This window comes from Amblyomma mixtum, chromosome 2 (assembly GCF_055824585.1).
Source record: "Amblyomma mixtum isolate Tamu chromosome 2, ASM5582458v1, whole genome shotgun sequence".
Lineage (NCBI taxonomy): Eukaryota > Metazoa > Arthropoda > Arachnida > Ixodida > Ixodidae > Amblyomma > Amblyomma mixtum.
The window spans coordinates 283,801,359-283,822,191 of NC_143013.1; the positions used below are offsets into that span (position 1 = coordinate 283,801,359).

Genomic DNA, 20,833 nt, shown 5'->3' on the forward strand with positions numbered 1-20,833 from the left:
GAGAAAAAGGAAAGAAAATACGCGCGTCGCAGCAACAACTGCGTCCGCCGGAGCGGACACTGCTGAACAAAACAAATAAGCGGCCGAAGCGAGGACAGATACTCCTGATAAGTACGAACAAGATATTGCACAAGCCGAGTAGTTGCAAAGACACCTACTTTATTGGCTCGCTAATGCGAGAAAAATACACATACTGTACACTACTTACAACAGGTCATGCCAACAAGCCATCTTTCATCTGACAGCAATTCAACAATTGGCACATAATGCTACAATGCAAAAATAAGCTCAAAAGCATCGGCTAGCAATGAAACATTCTTATCTCTTTAAAAAAGCGCACTCTCCTTTGTGGAGCCACATCAAACGTGCCAACGCTAATTCCACGTTAACAGGAGCACTAGCAATATCTGCGCACGTATATTGTTCACACAGGTGTGATCCATCGGGACATCATTAGCTGCGTCACGAATAGCAGTCTTTCTATGTTGTGGACTGCACTCGTATACGCATCGCTTCCGAAGACGTGCGCAATTAAAGTCACTGGTCAGTACATAAAATCGGGTTCTCTTTGGCATTCTTCAGGGTGCTAGCAGCGGCGACTCAAGCAGCTGATGGCCTTGAGCAGCCGTTCTCGTGTGGTGCTACCCAGCTGTTGTCGGTTCAGGTAGCAGCCGTTGAAGATGCGTCGGCACACCTGCAGGTTCTTATGTGCCCGGCCCATGCGAGCGGACATCAGGTACGGCTGCCACGGTGCTTTCCCGTCGTGCCTCAGGGACCTGCGGGACAAAGGACGTGTCACTTACACATTTACTAGGCAGAAAGTGCAAACCACCCTTCTGGTAACATGAGTGCAGATTAAAGTAAAACGCGGCCAACGAATGAACGTCTGACATTTCTTGTTGTAATTCGGACACAAGAACGTCTCTTGATAATATGAACTGATTTACAAATGGAATTCCGTTACACAGAAACGATAGTAGCGCCAGTACCATAGATATCCCTCAATCTCTAACTCTGCCACTTAGTCACAATTAGGCATCCAAATGTGACTTCCGCTATATCGTGGTAGGTTGCACCACGTCATAGCGGCCGCCATGTGTAAAACTAGAGGCACGGCGGAGACCCACGCATTTTTCTAATTTACTTATATCTATGGAAACTATGGCACTACGGAAACTATGCCTTATCCTTGAAATATTTTGTAGTTTTTTCGTAACGCCAAATTCTTTTTTTCTGCAGTACTTTACTGTAGCAAATGCATAAAATTCTGTTGATAGTACAAGTATTAGTCAGAAACATTACACAACACCTGTTGCGACAACAGAATGGGGCCATCATGGCGCCCATCAAGCCACGTCCAATCCTTGTGCACCCGCATCAAGGCTCAAGCTATTCCTCTGGCTGATCCGTCGTATAACAACACCCGGCACCAGTCTGCAAAGAGCCAATAAGGTAGGCCAAGCATATACTCACAGGATGAACTGCACTGCCAGCTGTCCGTCGTCGCCGTAGTGTCCGGGCTTTGCGGCCGCCTCGCAGCAGGCGCGCAGGATGCACCGGTCGCCGTCCAGGCGCCGCACGATGCTGAAGCCGCGCGTCAACAGGTCCTCGGGGTAGGCGGACGCCTGGCGTCGACCGCGGCGTCCAGCCATCGTGCCACGTCGCCCGGCCCCGAAAGAGAGCAAGCCAGTGCCGAACATGGGCCGGGACTGCACGCGACGATTGCTGCGAGAAATCAACAAGGACGGCACGGTATAATAGCTGTCCTAGCTTGCTTCGTTATATATAAACACGTGCTTCTTAATCTCAAACAATTTGGAATATTCATTTATGTGCCTTCCGAAGTCAACGCGGATGTACAGGGGTACCTTCTCAGGTGAACTCAGCTTGCCTTTTCAAACAAGCTGAGTTACCATACGAAGGAAAAAAACAAGGTCTGTCTTCTTGATCATTAGTAGCACGCTACATATTCAAGCGTATAAAAATATGCTCGAATAATGAAATTGAACAATGAATTGAATAATGAAGAAAAAATGAAATACATGCGCCAACGACAGCTGGGCACCTCACACGGGAAAAAAATCCAGAATAACAGAACACAAGCAGCAATAAAAAATTCGTCATGTGCGTTAAAAAAGTAACAAAAATGGTGACTGTGGTGTCTAATTTAAGTATTAATTTACTCCAGAATAACCGGCCGAACGAAGGAAATGACTAATTTCCTCGCTCCGCGTGCCTCCGAAGATGGCCGATCATAGCAGTACAAAGTGCCCAGACCTACACGGGTCTCATTTTCGTGACGAAAACAAAAAAGTTAACGACTTACTAAATGCAGCTAAATGAAATTTCGCATACTGAACAAAATATTCGCAATACACACATCTGCCAAATATAATTGTGTTTGATTCATTAGATCGCAGGCTACTGAGCCTCAAATATGCCCCATTTTAGCCTTTTCCACACCAACAATTCTAAATAACTATCCGCTGCAACCTAAAGCCTCTGAGAATATGTTTTAAGATTAGCATGTCATTTAATCTATGTAGAAGCAGACCTCTGTCAGATACGGCAGTTTTTCCAAACAAATGTACGCAAGCGAGCAAATCTAACACAAACATTTTTCTGTGCACTGTTTGTAGCACAATCTCCTCGTGTCAACAATAATTGCTATTAACAGTGAAGAGGTTACAGTGCTGTCCGTTTACTTACGCAGCTGCTGCATTGGCCGGCTGACGAATGTTGGCTTGGGGAACCGCGGCGGCGCCACTATGCTGGGCGTAGGCAGCATTAGGGTTACCGTAGCGCCCTCCTCCGCGGGCTCCCATGACGCCGACCAGCAACCGCTGTAGGCCCGAACCTAACGGGTTCATCTGGGCCCTCACCGTGCACGTCGTCTCCAGGAAGAGCACAAGAGCGAAGGCGATCTTCATGGTGAACTCGGCTGACGATCCTGCGACAAAACAGGCACGGGTGAAGAGTGCAGTCGAGTCCGAAGGAAACGGTGAGAGGGGTACGGTGCGGATAAGAATCGAAGGTTCAAGAACAAGCGTGGCCGGTTGGGTTCACAAAGGTCATCCGGAAGAGAGATAACGCGTCTGCTGGAAAAGAGGGCGTTCACCCAGCTCAGTTTTTCAACAAGGTTAGGCAAATAGGCTAAGGAGTCTCTTGTCGAGTGGGTAAGTTTCCAGTTAACGTTTGTGGCTGCTTACGCGACTCCTGAAGGCACACATTCGAGACGCGTGCAGTGCTCCCCGAATGGCGATGGCTTCTTTTTGACATTTACCCCAACTATCGATACGGCGGAGCGGTGGCCAGCAATGTCCTCTAACAAGCTAGGCAGCGACAAATACCTCCCAAAGGATCCGTCCCGCCAAAGTCGTCCCCTTACAGGCATGACGTCACTGTTAATCCCATTTCATGGAAGCAACTGCCAGTCGCCAGCGATGTCACGCTAGCGGCTTAGCAGCAACGTCACGAGAATCGGTCGACGTCATTGGCTGGAAGGCGAGCTATATAGGCTACAAAATCTTTTTGCGGAAATCAACATATTCGTGCCTGATCCGACGTCTGATTTGAGATTAAATTTTAAGCGGCCGACGCAATCCTCGTGATCCAAAATGGCGTCTCCACCCACAGGAACTCTGCATTAAGGCCTAGCCTCTTTTTTCAGACAGTTTGAGGAAAAAAAGCCGTAGATTGCCAGTCTCACATATTGATAAAAAGTTGTCTAACGGACAGCGTTTTGGGCTCTCTGTACGTTGACTTGGAAGCGCTATAGGACTTGCGTCTTTCTGCGACGAAAGTCGACTGAGAGTGCACACACCAAAAGGAGTATAGAAAATGGCGCACCCCTCCCTTCATTTCTTTTGGGCCTGTGAGGCTAATTTCAGTGACGTCCGTCCTTGCATTTAATCAGCAAAAGTTAACGCCCGTGTAACTAGCGTCAAATTGTCTCCACAGAGCAGAAACAGTTGGCCTCAAGAAATCTGACGGTGATTTCACGTGAAGTCGAAAAATAAAAATAATATCCTGCTTTCCCGATTTTTCTATGGCGACGTAGAGATAAAAAAAAAAGCTTACCTTTGATGCAAAGTCCAGTGCTAGCTTCGTAGGCCTAGATGATCGCCGCGGCACGTAGGAGGCGACTGACACGCAGAAAATCTAGTCGTCTGCGATCGTCAGCCTCTAGAAGCAGAATAAGCTTACAGAGTGGGCACGTCCACTTAAATAGTGTGGTGGAGGGGTCACGTGACAGGTGAATGAATCACGTCAGCCGTGACCTCATTTCTTGCTTTGTTCCGATTCCTCCCACCCAAACTTTGGTGGCTGGCGAAATTGAGTTTTTTTTTTCTTAGAAGCTGACCGAAAAAGATTCAGCTGATAAGGAGCTCTGTCCACCCTCCTCCCCCCCCCCCCCCCCCCCTCGCTTGAAAGAAGGGCCCCCAGGAATCCACTGGACAATGAAAGGAAACAGGGAGGGGCAACCTGCTGAAAAGAGTCATCCAGCAGAAATAGTCTATGTGACCTTCCCATATGGGTTCACTGCGTGCTTCCTGAGCATTCAGTTTACTTTTGCCGAAGGGATTAACTGTTTCCTGGAATATCTGGCTGAGTACCTAGACAACCCTGTGGGCATAAAAAGAAAGTGTTTTCGTCTTTAACCACGCATTCCTGAGCAGATGACTGGGCGCGTTGGTGCATGTTTGGGAGATGAAAAACGTAGCACAATATGACGAGGACGGAAAAGAAGGACACATATTCCTGTTTCCTCTCCCAGCTTGTATTAGTGAAAAAGCACCATGGCGATGGGTAAACCTGGGCTGGCCTTTACTGCAAGACAGACGCAAATACCTTAGACTTAAGCTATTTCACAATATTTTTATAGGCTCAACAGGTTTGCCTAAAGATTCATACATGAAAGCTCCCAGCTACATATCCTCCCGATTAGATCATTCTTTAAAGGTTCAAGAATACCAGTGCCGTATAAATGTCTTTAAAAACTCATTTTTTCCCAGAACAGTGCATGACTGGAATAAATTGCCGGAAGATATTGTCTTAGCCCCGCATTCTTCTTTTGAAAATGCTCTGTCGCGACTTTTGTTGAATTAACTTTTCTTGCGTCTTTCTTGCTTTCATGGTTCTTTTGTTATAAGTTTGCTTAGTATTGGAATGCGTTGTATTTTTATTGTTTGTTTGTTTTGTACGCAGTGTCATCCACATGACAATGTATGCTTTGCAATTGTATCCCCCCTACAAAAATGCCCTCAACGGGCGCTGTAGGTACGTGAATAAATAAATAAAATAAAAGAACAAGTTCTTGTGGGTTTGTTCAAAGTTAAATAAATACATAAAAATTAAATCTGGGATTCGTACCCGCGGTGACGCAAACAGATCAGCTTTGCTGGCCACTGCGCGAGAGCGCTAGGCTATCGGCGCAGTTTTTTCCTGTATTGCATGGCAACAGTGCCGGAAAAAAAACTCTTAGTGTGCCTATATGCCACAAAAGAGCCCACCATACCCCCGCACGTCCCCTCCTTCCGAAATATAAAAAAGTTCGGGAGGCACACACATGCATCTCGCCCAAGAAGGAGTTTTAATTGGACACATGTATCTAGATAGGGGAGCCAGTTAGGCGGCTCTTCCAGGGCAGCATATATTCCCCGCATCAATGAGCACTGCTCACGGAACAAAGATTTCGATGACCGTGGTGTTTCGAAGTGGAGGTCCATCGTAGGGCTCTTCCAGAGACTAAATAGTGATATCAACATGAAAGATCGCATGGCACAACACAGTTTTTCTCAAGAAGCAAAAAACAGACACTACTGGCTATTCAAGGAGAGGGCTGAGTCGGGCTGGTTGGTTCATGTTGAATGGTACGGCAAAACAGCGCTGACGTACGGGACGTACGAAGATGAGACAAACACATGCGCTGAACTAACAACCAAAATTTTGGTTGTTATTTTGGTTGTTAGTTCAGCGCATGTGTTTGTCTCATCTTCTTCCGTCCCGTCCGTCAGCGCTGTTTTGCCGTACCATACTACTGGCTATCGCCGCAACTGAATACGCTGTTAAGAGTGGACAACGTGGTCCTGGGAGCCGGGTGTGACTCATCGCAAAGCAAGGGATATGACGAGGCCTGGCGCCGGCGGCAGAAGCATTGACGACGACGGACGGGGTTGTTGCACTCCAAATCACCGAACCTCCGAACCGATCGAAGGACGCTGTGTCCCACGGACCTGGGAGAAATTACTGTCAGACGAGTGTCGTCGTTAGGCAAAGATGCGGCGAGATCTTGTGACAGCAGCAGCAACGGTGAAAGCAGAGATGCACAGGAAGCACGGCGGAAGCAGCAGTTGGCCGAGTCGGCCTTCGGGTCACCGGACGGGATGATGCTACTCAAGGTCACGCCGAGCGAGGCTGCTAATTGAAAGACGCTGTGTACTCGAAGAGGTCTCGTGCTTCGGCCATCCGGCGGGGGAGATCGAGGAGGTCATTCACCTGCGGGGAGACTGCGGGATTCTCCTTTCCCGCGGCGGCAACGCACAGAAGACTAGCCCCAGTGGACAAGGCGACACCTCAGTGTTTGTCGGTGTTCCTCTTCTCATCCCCCGAGCTGTGAGAGAGCGAGAGAGCTTCAGCACCGCCCCGTGCCGTGGGTGGTACCGCCAGCGTCATCAATGGCCCATCCGATTGGACAACGTTATTCGAACTAAGTTCCCCAGTCAGGGATCTGGGGAACGCGAACCGTATTTAACGGGATGTTGTTGTGTGATCGGAGCATTCGATTCGACTCTCTTCTGTAAATATGTAGAATAAACCCTTCTGTACAGTTTCCTCGATAACGCAGTCCGACATCGTCATTCGGAGCCGGTACCTGCGGGGCTAAACGAGTTAGTCATCTCCAGGACCCCTCCGTCTTCAACTCTGGTTCCAGCGGTGGGATAGAAGCCCCATCTTTAACACTGGTTCCAGCGGTGGGATTGTAGCCCCATCTCTAACAACGCCTTGTGTTAAACTGCAACACACTCTCGCGACGTGCATTGCACATCGTATTCTTCAACTAATACTACTATCGAATTAATATTCGCGCTTTGAGCTGTGTGGCGGTAGTGGCAGAGAGATGTGCGCTGCGTGCGTTGGCGTGGACAACTTTGTGGCAGAATCGCAGCACTAGAGCGATACGCGTTGAACATTGCTGCAGAAACGCGGCATTGGAGCATATGCCGCCAGCGTAGTACATTGGGTAAATTGGCGTTGACGATGAAAAAGTTGAGGACGCGCGTTACTGGCTCCCTCGGTCAGTGGACATCTCAATCACGCTTTCAGCTACCTGCAAAAATCTGTGCATTCGCACAATATTTGGCTCTTAGCAATGCTAAAACTCCAGTTCCTTTTTTTTATTCTCGCTTTGTCTTTTTCTCTGGTTTGTAGCGGTTCATGGCAGCATTAAACAGAAACCCACTCCGCGTTCTCTGGAAGCTGCCACGGCCGCCCCTTCTCCATCTGCCTCGCATGAAGTATCACAGCGCTCATTGCCAACTTATTTCAGCACGTGGCAGCACGAGTTCCCAGTCTAGATCGCGGTGTGCAGATCGTCAGGGCAGAGGAAACCGCAAGAAAGAGAGGCTAGGCTAATGGAGGCTGAATCTTGTGTGTATGAGCAAAAGCTTGCTACAGTAGTACGGGCGTAATTTCTTGACTTCATTTGAGCGTGAATTAATATTTAAAAAATTTTTATTTTAGAAAGATGGCAGGGAAAACTGTTCTCATGTAAAACGGGCCATGGGGTCTACAGGGGTTCCGGAAAAAACGCCCCCATCTGCGAAGTACGAAAAAATGTTCCAGGCTGGTTCCATCAAACGTCCCGTACCCCCGAGTGATTTGAGCATCCGCCTAAAAATCGTGGAGTGTGGTTTTCGATCCCCAGCGCCGACTGGTACCCACTGGGTTTCTAATGAGTACAAGCTTTCCTCTGGCCTCGTGTGCGGCATATCTTATTTTATTTGCATTAACGGTATGCAGTGCGCCCTAAATTGGAAGCTTCTCCCGGTATTGATTTAAACTATGCGGTACAGAAGGCATAAAGCTTGCGTTGGCGGTTATATGTGCTCGAGACAAAAATATATTGTCTCTGGCACCCGCTGGTGCTGTGCTAAAAGTATGTCTGCAGAGGTGCCTTAATTGTGCACAGTTCTTCAAGAGACGAATGCCAGAGACAGCTCGAGAAATACTAGACTATTTTGATACACAATATGTTTCAGGAACATACAGACGGGCAACAAGAGCTATAAACATGGTACCTTTCCGGCAAACGCCTCCCACTTACCTCCCTGCAATGTGGAGCATCCACTCGGCCACTCTTACCGCAGCGGTGGCCTGCCTGGTGGTTTGAGCATCCGCCTCGAATGCGGAAGGTGTGGGGTTCGATCCCCAGCGCCGGCGGGTACCCACCGGTGATACAATGGTACAAGCTTTGTCCTGCCCGGTGCTCGTCTTGTTTAGGGTGAAATGCTTCAGAATGAGTCTTTGACTGCACCTTGAGAAGACGTAAAATACCTTGTGCCGTGCGCTCTTTGGCCCCAGGCGCTCTTGAGCCATAAACATTCACAATAATCACTCGGCCACTCTTTATAGAGGGCACTGCGCCATCAATCAAGCAATATTGTATGCTACAGCGATTCCACTCATGGGCATGGAAGTGGCAAAACAACGGACAGAGGTGGGGCGTTCATAGAAACAATGACGACGGCGTAAAGGGGTGCGGTCGAGGGCAAGTGCGTCTCTCATGTCCAACATTCTCGAATAAATACTTTATGTGTTTTTATGGAGGTTTAACGTCCCAAATCGACTCAGGCTATGAGGGACGCCGTAGTGGAGGGCTACGGAAATTAGATCGCACAGCATGCGGGCCTCCAGAATTTCCTCCAGCGAAATTCAACCGCCGATGGTGGAGTCGAACCCGCGTCTTTAGGGTCAGCAGCCGAGCGCCGTAACCACTGAGCCACCGAGGCGGCCGAATAAATGTTTTGAAAAGTGCAAATTTGTAAGACAATGTCATGTAGATATTGAAGGTAATGGTCCATTGTTGTGATATGTTGCAAAATCTTGTTTTTATAGTGTTTCCATCGATCGCATTGAGAAGTTACGACTGCAATAGAAAACCAATTGTGAATGCTTTTTACGATAGCAACAACGTTAATCGAAAAAAAAAAATACAAGACTTCCTTCGGGTGATCTGCTGAGATAATCATTGCTGTAATGAAACCATACATTATATGTAACAATTGATTTCGTAAATGGTCTTCCGCTCAAAAATGCTTCTGTCCAGGATTGTTGGTATGGAATCGTTCGGCGCTTCAGTGAGCACACCGGCGGCATAGCTTTGTGGTGGGGTTTTCTTGGCATTACTTGCACAGCGTGACCGTGGCGGAATCTACAGCAGAAAAAATTCATGCTTACATCTCTTCTCACACTCAAGAAAGAGTCCAAAGAGGACAATTTTCTGTCAAGCGTATTCGCGAACAATTCAGTGTTGGGGTAATTTTTTCACTTCGAGACTTTTTTTCCGAGGACGCATAACCCAGGGACGTTTCTTCCGAATTTTTTTCCTAAACCTGGTCTAAAGACCAGTCAAGCAAGTCCACAGCACAAAAAAGTCCTCCTCTCCCTGTGATCTGCAGTTTGTCATGTGTACTACAAGAGCAACGTCCAGATATGCCCCTCAAAGGTCTAGACAATGACGTCGACCGATTCTCATGACATCGTGGTTAATCCCCTTAGACTTGCTAGCTTTACATTGCAGGGGGTGAAAGGTGAAAGGGGATAAAACCCTGACCTCATGATAATCGGTTGACACCATTGGCTGGAGGGGCTTCTGTTGAAGGGCATTTGCCGCTTCGTTCTTGAGTTAATTGTAACTGATTACTGTAAACTTCCTTTCATGCTGTTGGCTGAATTCTTTTGAATTAACTGTTCCAGGCTCTTTGAGGTCAACGCGCATGACAAAACACACGCGTAACTCCAAAAGTGCTAGAAAAAGTGGATTCAGTACTTCCAACCAGCCGAAATTGCCTCTTTATTAGGACGAACATCTGGCAAGAATTCACTGAAGGTGCGGCTGTTGATCTTAAGCATCACATCTGTCACAGGGTGCCTCGGCGCACATTCGCTTCGTGCTACCCTGATCAGTAGTGTCGAGATTTCAAATTTCATAAATTTGCAGACACTGGGTGAACGCGCATTATCCTCCAACTACTCGCTTTTCGTATAGGCTGCCTTGAACATCATTTAGTTTGAGGAAAAAGTACGTCCCCGTGTGTCGGAACACCTTTTTTATGTTGTCGTCATATGCCCTCGACTAAAGTGCATATAGGGAGGAGCAGGAGGGGTCATGTAGGGAGAAGTTGTTGTTGTTAGCCTTTGAAAAGATGGCACATACCCACACTGGGGGATCGGCCAAGAATCGGGAGGCAAAGCTTGCTATTCACCTGTACCACCCTCTCTCTATCTTCAATCCAAACTCATATCTTTTTTTTTTCACTCCCTGCCCTCCTAGACTACCCCTGTGTTGCTCTACCGTGTGCTTTTCTTTTGCCTTTAGAATGTAGGGAGAAAATAAATTTGCATATCACTATCTTGCCTTTCTTCTTCTTCCTCTTAAAACATGGCACATACCCACATGGGGGACTGGCCAAGGTGCAGTGACATAAACAAGGAAATTTCCATAGGCGATTACGACAAACGTTCGGAGCCAAGCGTGAATTTTTAAAAATGTGTCGATGAAAAACAACAGAAGAATATTTAAAGTAAAATAACAAACATCATTTTGGTGAAAAAAGAGCTGTGGCCAATGATGAGAAAAGAATAAGGCAGGCTCATCTTCTTCAGCGTTTGCGGTTAGCATCATCATCCGTTCCCGCGAGGAACGCGCATCAACGTGCTGCAGCAAAGGAACGTCTCCTCGCGCTGCTCTTTCTGGCCACCATCTTTTGCTAAACAGCTTCCTGTCGCGGCGGACATGGATTCGTCTTCTGCCGTCGTAAGTCTCAGTTTGTTGGTCATGTATTGGCAGATATATTTGACAATCTGCCCATCCCTTGCGGATTTAAAGCGAGTGACCCCTCCCCCAAGAACCTCCGGTCCTTCTGTAATATTAATGCATTTAGAACATCGATAGGTGAAACGAGGTGCTTAAGGTTTGACCACGCCGCTAACAATGCCAGTTGAGAGCTTAAAATAGCTGTGCAAATAGCTGAGGTGAAAGACCAGCTGCTTTCTTAATGTAGTGTGATTGATTGATTGATAGATCGATCGATTGATTGATTGATTGATTGATTGATTGATTGATTGATTGATTGATTGATTGATTGATTGATTGATTGATTGATTGATTGATTGATTGATTGATTGATTGGTTTAAGGGGCCACGAAATAATGCGCTTGGGATTCGACGTGCGCCGAAACCTGTAGTACGCCGGTGCTTCCGAGACCCTGGGCTTCGCACTAGAGCCACTGAACCACTGCACAGCATTGAGCTCCGCCTCGGCGTGACTGAGGTTGTAGCCAGACAGAATGCGTTCTAAGTAGCCGCGGTGGCTCAGTGGTTATGGTGCTCCGCTCTGACCCAAAAGAAGCGGGTTCGATCCGCGCCACGGCGGTCGCATTTCGATGTAGGCGGAAATTTATAGGTCCGTGTGCTGTGAGATGCCAGTGCAGTTTAAAGAACAACCCCAGGTGGTCTAAACTATCCGGAGCGTATACCACTAGGGCGTCCCTCGTAGCCTGAGTCTCTTTGAAATGCTAAACCCCGTAAACGAAACCAAACTAAATCTGAATGTGTTCTTTCCAGGGGGATGTGACGAAAGAGCACACACAGCTGTAAGCAACCCTTCTGCCGTCTAAAGCAGCTTAATGGAAGCCCGCAGCAGTAGTTCTAGTATTCTGTCTCACCCATCAGGTAGAGGCAACGTTGCATTAAGGGCATTTTCACGGCGACTCGGTGCATGTGTGCAGTCTAGTGATTCACCTCTTCTCTTTTCCAGACGAGATCAACTGGCTTTTCAGTGCATGTGCATGTTCTTGATAATCGCTTTCTCAGGTAAGAAACGTATCGTAGCCTCTTTTGCGCCCGTCTAATGTCGCGCTTGCTGCAAATGGCATGGTGAAAGTGAAGCTTCAGAGAGACAGAAAAATCCCTAGTCATTGTGGCATGAGCCGATAGGAATAAGGAAATACAGCCCGGGCCGGGCCTCGGTATTTTTTTGTTCCTTTTATTATTAGCCCATTCTATTCTCTGCATTCCAGGTATGTACACATCAGAAATAAGTCAGTGGTGTTTGAAACCAAGAAAAGCACATGGCGCTGACGTTATTCAGGGAAGGACAGTGTCTGTGATTCGCTTACTGAATGCCGATCGTGCAGGGCAACAGCCGAGTGCGTTAATCGCAGTGTAGATATGCATATCGACAATTCTTCAATGCATCGCAACGCAGTGAGCTTTAGGTGGTCACGCTCAGCGTCCCAAAGCGTCGGTGTTCACGGTGGCCAACCACTAATGACCTGATGTTCAAGTTGGGTGTCGTGATTGGCCTGTAGAACAGGCAAAATGCTTGTCTATAACACGTTGTAGGCGGGTTTCGGGCTAAACACGTGATATCTAGCGATAACATTAGCTTAAAAATGATCTGGATGTGAGCATGTGCAGTTAAACTCATATATAATTTCATCATCGTTTTCGCTTTCCTGGCCAGCGGCTTTCATCATCGTCAGCCTGACTACGCCCACTGCGGGGCAAAGGCCTCTCTCATATCTCTCGAATTAACCCTGTCCTTTGCCAGTTGCGGCCACCGTATCCCAGCAAACTTGTTAATCTCATCCGGCCACCTAACTTTCTGCCGCCCCCTGCTACGCTTGCCTTCGCATTACATGCCCTGCCCAAGTCCATTTCTTCCTCTTGATTTCGACTAGTCACTTTTAAAGCTGCTGAACACATAGTTCGGTCGTTCTAGGCATGCGTTTTGCCCCCTGTACTTTGGCAATCACAACAGGTGCCTATAGATACGTCAGTTACTGTGCCGGTCACTCAGTAGCCTAGGGGATGTATATACACCACTGAATGGTCTAAAGAACGTTACTAAGCGCCGAGGATTGGTCGATGCGCATGCGAGTGACGTAAGATAGCGGTGCAGTGACGTAACCCAACGCCCTCGTGACAGGCGTGCTGAAGCTGCTGGAGAAGAGCTTCCACATCCCGCACACGCTGGTGCTGTTCGTGCTGAGCACGCTGTTCTCGTACGGCTACACGTTCACCGAGCACTTCCGGCGCTTCGCGGCCGACGCGACCAACAGCTTCAGCGAGGCCCAGCTGCTGGTGGTGTTCCTGCCGGCGCTGGCCTTCCACGCGACGCACGGCGTCAACTTCTACGTGCTGCGACGCTGCCTGGTCGAGATACTGCTCTTCGCCGTCGGCACCACGGGTATGCGCCATAGGGGCGGGGCACGCTGGATCACGCGGAATGTAGGATGCGAGTACGAATTCCCTGTCAGCCAGATCGGCCGGTTTACTGTGCGATGTCACATCACGTTAAAGAACTCCAGGTGGTCGAAATTTCCGGAGCCTTCCACTACGGCGTCTCTCATAGCCTGAGTCGCTTTGGGACGTTAAACCCCAATAAACCAAACCAACCAGATCGGCCGGTTTCAGCAAATCAAGCCGTCTCATACTATACTAAAGAACAAAGCGGCTTTTTCTCGTCAGAGGACTGATTCCCTTCCAGCCAATGGCGTTGGCCGATTCTCATGAACCTGCTAGCAGGTGACGATGGAGGAAGTGGCAGATGAAAGGGGATATAGTCCCCTCCTTGAATTATCGCGCTGCTCACGCTAACAACTTCATGAGAATCGGCGTACGCCATTGGCTCGAAAGGGGTTTTAGGTTTAGGTTCATGGGGGTTTAATGTCCTAAAGCAACTCAGGCTATGAGGGGCGCCGTAGTGAAGGGTTCCGGGAATTTCGACCACCTGGGGTACTTTAACGTGCACTGACATCGCGCAGTACACGAGCCTCTAGAATTTCGCCTCCATCGAAATTCGACCACCGCAGCCAGGATCGAACCGGCGTCTTTCGAGTCAGCAGCCGAGTGACCACCGAGCCAACGCGGCTGCCGAAAGGGGTCTTCTTAGATGGAAAGCCCCGATATACAGAACCATGGTGAAAGCCCGTGATACATGCTTCTTGTAAACCTAAACCAGCGCAACGGCTCGAAGCCAAACAACATGTCAGCGCTGTGTTTTGTCCCTTCCTTGTTTGGCTTCGAGTCGTTGCGCTGGTTTACAAGATTATTCTGGCTGGTTTTATGTATATACATGTAAGCGGTGCAGTTTGTCCCGTTACATCGATTTTAGGCTCAGTATCACCGTAGCATAGTCACTTCTGCGGTTGCTTCATATCGCGGTCTCCCGAACGCTCAATGATATGGACACCGAGGCCGTCGCCTGAGTTTTAAACCCGTAACCGCCGCTCTGGGTGTTTCAGGGGGCGCGCTCTCTCCTTTCTTGGCGCAGTGATCAACACGTATATAATGATGGAGTACAACATGGCCATCATGCGGAACAAGTTCGGCCGTCTCTGGTGCTTCATCCTGGGTGCCCTGCAGACGTGCACGGAGCGTGTGTCCGTCGCCGACAGCCTTCTCAACAAAGGTGCGCGCATCCACGAACTGACGGTGCCCGTGCCATATATGAGGGGCCCTTCGTCTTCCGGCTTTACTTTTGCCGGAATTCGAGGACTAAAAACCGGAAGCTAGGTGTTTTTCCAGTAGCGCAAGTTAGGGTACAAATCGGATTCATCATCATCATCAGCCTGACCACGCCCACTGCAGGGCAAATTAGGCCTCTCCCATGTCTCTCTAATTAACCCTGTACTTTGCCAGCTGCCGAATCTCCGAAAACTTAATCTCATCCGCCCACCTAACCTTCTGCCATCCCATTCAAATATATTTCGCCACACATGTATCATGAGCATAAGGTGACATTATTTCATTTCTACCATTTACCAATGGAATCGAATAAAGAAGGAGCTAATTAAATAAATGGATAAATGAACTCTGGCGTTCAGTCGCTTCATCGCGTTCAAGTGCTGTTCACCACAAAAAAAGTCCACAAACCGTCCCGACTCCCCGCTTCTGCGCGCACAGGCAAGCACCCGATGATCGCCACCATCCTCAACGTGGAGACCCTGGTGAGCGGCGTGCTGACGTGGGACATGCTGAGCATCACCGTCCGCCAGGCACAGGAACACAAACGTGAGCCTACGCATACACGTATGATATACAGGCACCGTTGGAACAGTATATGAAATACGAGCATCCAACTGCGGCGCATAAGCTGAACAAAGACAAACCTCACTATAGGCTTCAATGCAGTGAAAGCTCGTCTAAGTCTAGCGCATGGTCCTCACATTCACATCTAGGTAAAAGAAATATTGTTTTTGCAAGCACATTTCCTATACACTTGCTGTGCGCTTTCAGTGCGAAAGCACTACTTAACGCGGTCAAACCCAACCAGTAATCTTGCCGCTTGCGTGAGCTTTTGAGATTGACCTTGGCCAACCCGCATAAATAAAGATGATGGAGTTCAACTACTGCTCAACCTGGTTACAGAGCGAAAGCTATGGCGTATCGGGCAACTATAAGCGGTTTGGCGTCTGTAACGTTGAGTGCGTTCCGGACACTGGATAGGCAGCGCAGCCACCCTGCCACCCTGGCAGCTGGCAGTTAATGGCTGATCGCGAGAGTTTGCTCACCCACTGAACGCTTCGGCCTATTGCTGCAGTGCCGCGTGTCTGCCACAACTTTGTCGGCGCTAGCGCGGGAAGGGAAGGGTAGGAGGGAAGGGAGGAAGGTAGGAGTGAAAGGAAGAAAGAGGTGCCGTAGTGGGGGTCTCCGGAATAATTGCGTCCACCTGGGCTTTAACGTGCACTGACATCGCACAGCACACGGGCGCCTCTGGCGTTTCGCCTACATCGAAACGCGGCCGCCGCGGCCTGTGGCTTCAGTGCCGCGTTTCTGTCACACGTTGTCAATGCCAAGGCATGCAGCGCACATATGTCACTACCGCCACGTAGCTTAAAGCACGACTGAGGTGTCTAATGTTCCAAGAGGGCAGTTATGCGCCTTTCCTTTGCATTCCAAGCTCCCGTTCCATCGGTTTCGTAGCTTAAAGCGCGACTAGGGTGTTCACTGTCCCAGGGGGCCAATTATGCGCCTTTCATTTGGTTTCGTTGAAGCCCGCGCTCCCGTAGTGAGGCATTCGCTTCAAAATAAATATTGCCGCGACTGGGTTTCGAACCCGCGACGGCGTACACAGATCAACTTTGCTGGCCAATGCGCGATAGCCCTAGGCAATCGACGCAGCCGATCACGCGTCATGGTAAACTGCAATACACTCTACGTGAAAATCCTACCACTTTTTTTTTTTTTTCCGTGCTGTGACATGATGTAACTTCCGAATTTACGATGCTGCTTTTTACGTAACAACATTCCATGACTGGCAGGTAGCATCTTTTGATGCTGGCATATTCTACAGCCTAGAACACGGATGCCTACCAATCACGAAGCGCTACCTGCGAAAAATATAGCAGCCTGCAATATATCAAGACGGCTCAACTGTGCAGCTTGATCTCCATAACAAGGTTGTACAGGACTTCATATATGGACTAATAGCAGCCGGTACACAAGTCCTAAGCCTGTCCTTGTGTGCAGAACGCGCGTACCGATAAGCATCCAAAACGAGATGCTACATGCATCAGCTCACTGCAGGGTAGAGTTCACTTATGCGCACCTTTTCCAAAACGCTGGTTCAGCGGCGGCCAAGAAGAGGTTAAGTGGTTATAAATGCATGCCCTTGTGTCCGCATACAATAAGCAAATGCATGACGCTCGCAATCAAATTAAGTGCAACTCGTTCTACTTCCAGTTTAGTTTCACTAGGTTTCATTCTTCGACTTCAAAGCGAGTTCAGTAGTATAAGCGTACCCGTAGAGTCGGGGGTGATTTAGTTATGATAACTTTAGGTTTAATCCAACAAGCTCTCAGCATGCTTTTGCAAGTTTCTATTACCAAAGAATAGACGTAGGCCACCTTTTACATTCTTCTATTTCTCGCCTTCACTTTCATTTGAACCAAGTTAATGTCGCGACATGAAAGAAAAAGTGTTCTTCTCCAGTGCAACTCAACGTTGTCCCTCGGAAATCGCCTTCTGTGGTGCAGGCATCAGCGTGCTGCCCCTGCTGCTCGACATGTGCGTGTCGATGGTGCTGAGCGGCGCGTGCGGTGTGCTCTGGGCACTGCTGGCCAAGTTTACCATGCGCCATGTGCGCTACCACGCGCAGAGCACGGTCACCTTCATCGTGGCCTCTGCTTACGCCCTGTTCGCGCTGCTCAAGCTTTACGGCGGCTGCGGAATTCTGGGAGTCATCTTCTTCTGCGTCATGATCAGCACGGACACGCTCATCACCTCGACGGGCCTCGAGGATGAGCTTAAGAGGTACCGCGTCATAAGACGTGCGCTTGCTTGCTTGTGTAAGCAGAGTAGGTGAAACATGAAGACGCAGGGCCCGCCACTTGCCCGAGGTGTTCCACACCGCCTGCACAGGTGGATGTTCGCCACCCGCTGTGGACTCGTGCAGGGACAAGGGCTTCAAGGACACGAATTTTACAGGAAGTGGGACTAACGGCGACAAGGGAGGACGATTTGTCCGAGTGACTGACCGACAACAAGAACAGCAGGAGGCTTCTCCGGTTCCTGCATGAAAATAGCTTACATGTTTTCATTTAATGAGTATGCAGGGAACCCACATCATGCCTTTATGGCAAGTGTGCCAAAGAAAAAGAAACATTTCTTCGTACATCCGATGTATAGGGGCTGTGAAGAAGAGCCGAGTTTGGAACCTGCACAGAAGCCCGTTTGGCACAGTACACGTACTATCGGCCACAACAATTTGGGGGATGCGTGTTGTCGGCAAAAAAAAAATATTATTCCAGCGGTGCCCCGCGACCCATCCGCCGAGTAATGTTTCCAGCTGATAGAGCATGCTGGTTTCCACACTCGTTCAGACAATTCAGTCGATTGGCTCGCGTGACTGCTTCTAAATCATTTTTTTTCCCGCGCACTAGCATCCCGTTAAATTTTTTCTGTCCGATAGTTGAAGCGCGCATCGCACCGTGAGCCACTAAAAGCATGTGTTCGAACTTTAATCTCCGGCTGTCACATGCACTTGGAGCTGGGTGTGCTGTTGGGGGAACATGTAAGGTATCGTGGACGCTACTCGAAGTGTTCTATGGATACGAATTAGCCAGAGCAGCGATACCAAATCGAAAAGCGGCATGAAGTTGTGAAACTGAATTTGCCGCTTAATAAAACAAGCTGTAGCAAAGAATCTGCGCATATATTTTACATTTTTGTGAAGGTCGTTTTTTGACCCAACTGACCGCAACGCGTCGTCCTGCTCAATTAACGCAGGTACTGGGAAGTCCTGCACGACATCAGCGAGGTCATATCGCTCATGCTGTGCGCTCTGTACATCGGAGTGGAGATCACACCCAACGTCCGCGCGACCGAACTTGGCGCCTCCTTCATCACCTACGTGGTGGCCGTCGCTGCCCGGTGAGAGACGCGGTCGCTGATCGAGCTCTTCAGGTTGTCTGGATGCATGTTAAGCAGGAGAGAGTGGCCCTCGTTCGGTTCGGTGGACGCAGGGCGGTGTCGGTGGTGTGCATGCTGCCCTTCCTGTCCTCGGTGCGCTCTACTTCGCGGCTCGTCCAGGCGCTGATCCTCATCTGGCTAGGCATGCGCGGACCCTACCGCATGTTCTTGGCTGTCCACTACCTGCGCCTCCTGCACGTCTCTGTCGGGGAGGCCACCAGGGTACGCTAATGCATGCGTGGTCCAGGCTAATAATAATCTGGTTTACTGGGGTTTAACGTTCCAAAGCAACTCAGGCTATGAGAGACGCGGTAGTGAAGGGCTCCGGAAATTTCGACCACCTGGGGTTCTTTAACGTGCACTGACATCGCACAGTATACGGGCCTCCAGAATTTCGCCTCCATAGAAATTCTACCGCCTGCAGCCGGGAGCTAATAATTATCTACAGTTTACCGGACGAGTGGACAAAGCGTAAAACTTTCGAACTTATCGACCCCTCCATGGACAACTATGTTACAGAGATGGCTTCAGTGCTTAAAAATAATCTTACCTTTCACTACAGCGTGCTTGAGAGCGTGTAATGTAGCGCCTGAAAACGTACTAAAGGCGGATACAAATCAAGAACGCAGCGGCTTTTCCCTATCAAAGGGCCCCCTTCCAGCCAATGGCGTGAGGCAATGACCCTGTGTCACAAAATTCGGCGCAATTTTGGAAACAAAGAAGCAAAAACAGCGCCGCGCGGACGCGTCTCGCCGGCGCGACCCGAAAGGGAGAGAAGGAAACCCCCGCTGGGCGCCTAGCCTGTGTGCGTGTGCGCTCTCTCCCCTCCACCACCGCTCACCGACGCGGCGTGCGCCGAGAGAATGAGTCATCCATGCGGAAGATTTCTCTAGAACATCCGAGCCGCTTCTACAGCTAACGGGGGGAAAAGGGCGTAGCCTTGCGTGCACTAAGACACGTCCCCCTCGCCCGTCGGCGGCGGCGCCACGGCAGAACTAGCCAGAACCTTCGCGAAACGTCTCCTGACTTTAGCCAATGAGGACGCGCGGCCGGCGAGAGAAAGGAAGGGAAACTACACGGGAGATGCTGCGTGTATGTGCGCGCCTACTTTGGCGCCTAGAACAAACAGACGTGGAAGCGAGCCTATAAAAGAAGTACGTTGACCGCTGTCAAGTCAGTCCGGACCGCCGTTTAAGCTTCTTCGAAGCGCGCCCGTTCGACTCCCGGGAAAACACCACTCTGCCAGCGTCGGACCAACGAGGCAATGTTCGCCAGTCTGCGGGACAGCATCGACATCGAACTCTGGTCATCGGACTGCCGCAGTGCCCGGTGAACAAATTGTGTTTTGCTTGTTTACCTCTCCCTCCTGTTTTAGTGCACTTTAGGTGTAATATTTCCTTTGAATTGTATTCTCTCTCGAGTTTAACTTTGCACGAGTTGCATTGTGTTGCTAATCACTTTGTCTTTGTACTAGTGTTTGTGAAACCCTCTGTATCGTCTCAATTGCTGTATAAACTTTGTTTTGTTTTGTAAACCTTTGGCTCCGACCCATTCTCTGGCTTGCGACCAGCGAAAGCTGGGCACCGAACGCCCAAAAACCTCTTGTCACTTGGTGGCTGGTCTCCGCTGAGCTTGCCACGCTGAGTCGAGGGCATCTCCTTCGAGTCCGAGACCGCTACCCCCACACGCTCTAAGGGTGTCTGGGATCTTCCCACTAAAAGTGCGCGAAGTGTGGGTGACACCCTGCTAGCGTGACAATGCAGGGAGCGGATCCACAATGGAGAGAGATGTCTATCGCTGACCATAGATGGAACGGATTATTCCATTTTATCTACCAGTCCTTGTTTTGTCATACTAGGAGGGTCATGAGAACCGGCCGACGCCATTGGCTGGAAGGGGAAAATCCAGTCAGTTCTTAGTTTTATCCGAGTTATAATTCGAACGATTTTTATAAAATGATTATCAAGCGCTTAGCGCCGGACGGAACATCCAGGCACGCATCTCATTCCGATCACAACCAAGCAACCTTGATACTTGTCAGCAACGAGAAATCTTTGTGTGGTGCAATGCTTAGCATTCCAGAGCAAACGGGCACGTGTCACCCGAAAGAATATGCGAATTCGCGCACCGCGA

The 20,833-nt window shown here is 49.3% G+C and overlaps 2 protein-coding genes across 2 annotated transcripts; one reads left to right on the forward strand and one right to left on the reverse strand.

The window, feature by feature from the left end:
• Positions 1-221: 221 nt before the first annotated feature.
• On the reverse strand, positions 222-3,199 carry LOC149364286 (uncharacterized). Its single transcript, XM_089570069.1, has 3 exons — positions 2,710-3,199; positions 1,474-1,725; positions 222-776 (listed from the first exon to the last, which is right to left on the reverse strand). The coding sequence occupies exons 1-3, from the start codon at positions 2,928-2,930 to the stop codon at positions 587-589; spliced, it is 663 nt and encodes a 220-aa protein (XP_089426195.1). The 5' UTR covers positions 2,931-3,199; the 3' UTR covers positions 222-586.
• On the forward strand, positions 2,929-18,931 carry LOC149364287 (uncharacterized). Its single transcript, XM_089568664.1, has 7 exons — positions 2,929-3,001; positions 13,215-13,475; positions 14,562-14,699; positions 15,194-15,301; positions 17,266-17,542; positions 18,518-18,661; positions 18,754-18,931. Exons 1-7 carry the CDS (start codon positions 2,929-2,931, stop codon positions 18,929-18,931), a joined length of 1,179 nt encoding a protein of 392 aa, XP_089424790.1.
• The last annotated feature ends 1,902 nt before the right edge of the window (positions 18,932-20,833 follow it).

Bases quoted from the DNA above. Each gene is read 5' to 3' on its own strand.
- LOC149364287 (XM_089568664.1), top strand. From the start codon at position 2,929: ATGGTGAACTCGGCTGACGATCCTGCGACAAAACAGGCACGGGTGAAG. The intron at 13,476-14,561 runs GTATGCGCCATA...TTCTTGGCGCAG, and splicing joins CTTCGCCGTCGGCACCACGG to TGATCAACACGTATATAATG. The intron at 17,543-18,517 runs GTACCGCGTCAT...CAATTAACGCAG, and splicing joins CTCGAGGATGAGCTTAAGAG to GTACTGGGAAGTCCTGCACG.
- LOC149364286 (XM_089570069.1), bottom strand. From the start codon at position 2,930: ATGAAGATCGCCTTCGCTCTTGTGCTCTTCCTGGAGACGACGTGCACG. The intron at 1,726-2,709 runs GTAAGTAAACGG...GATTTCTCGCAG, and splicing joins CCGGCCAATGCAGCAGCTGC to CAATCGTCGCGTGCAGTCCC. The intron at 777-1,473 runs GTGAGTATATGC...TTTGTCCCGCAG, and splicing joins CTGGCAGTGCAGTTCATCCT to GTCCCTGAGGCACGACGGGA.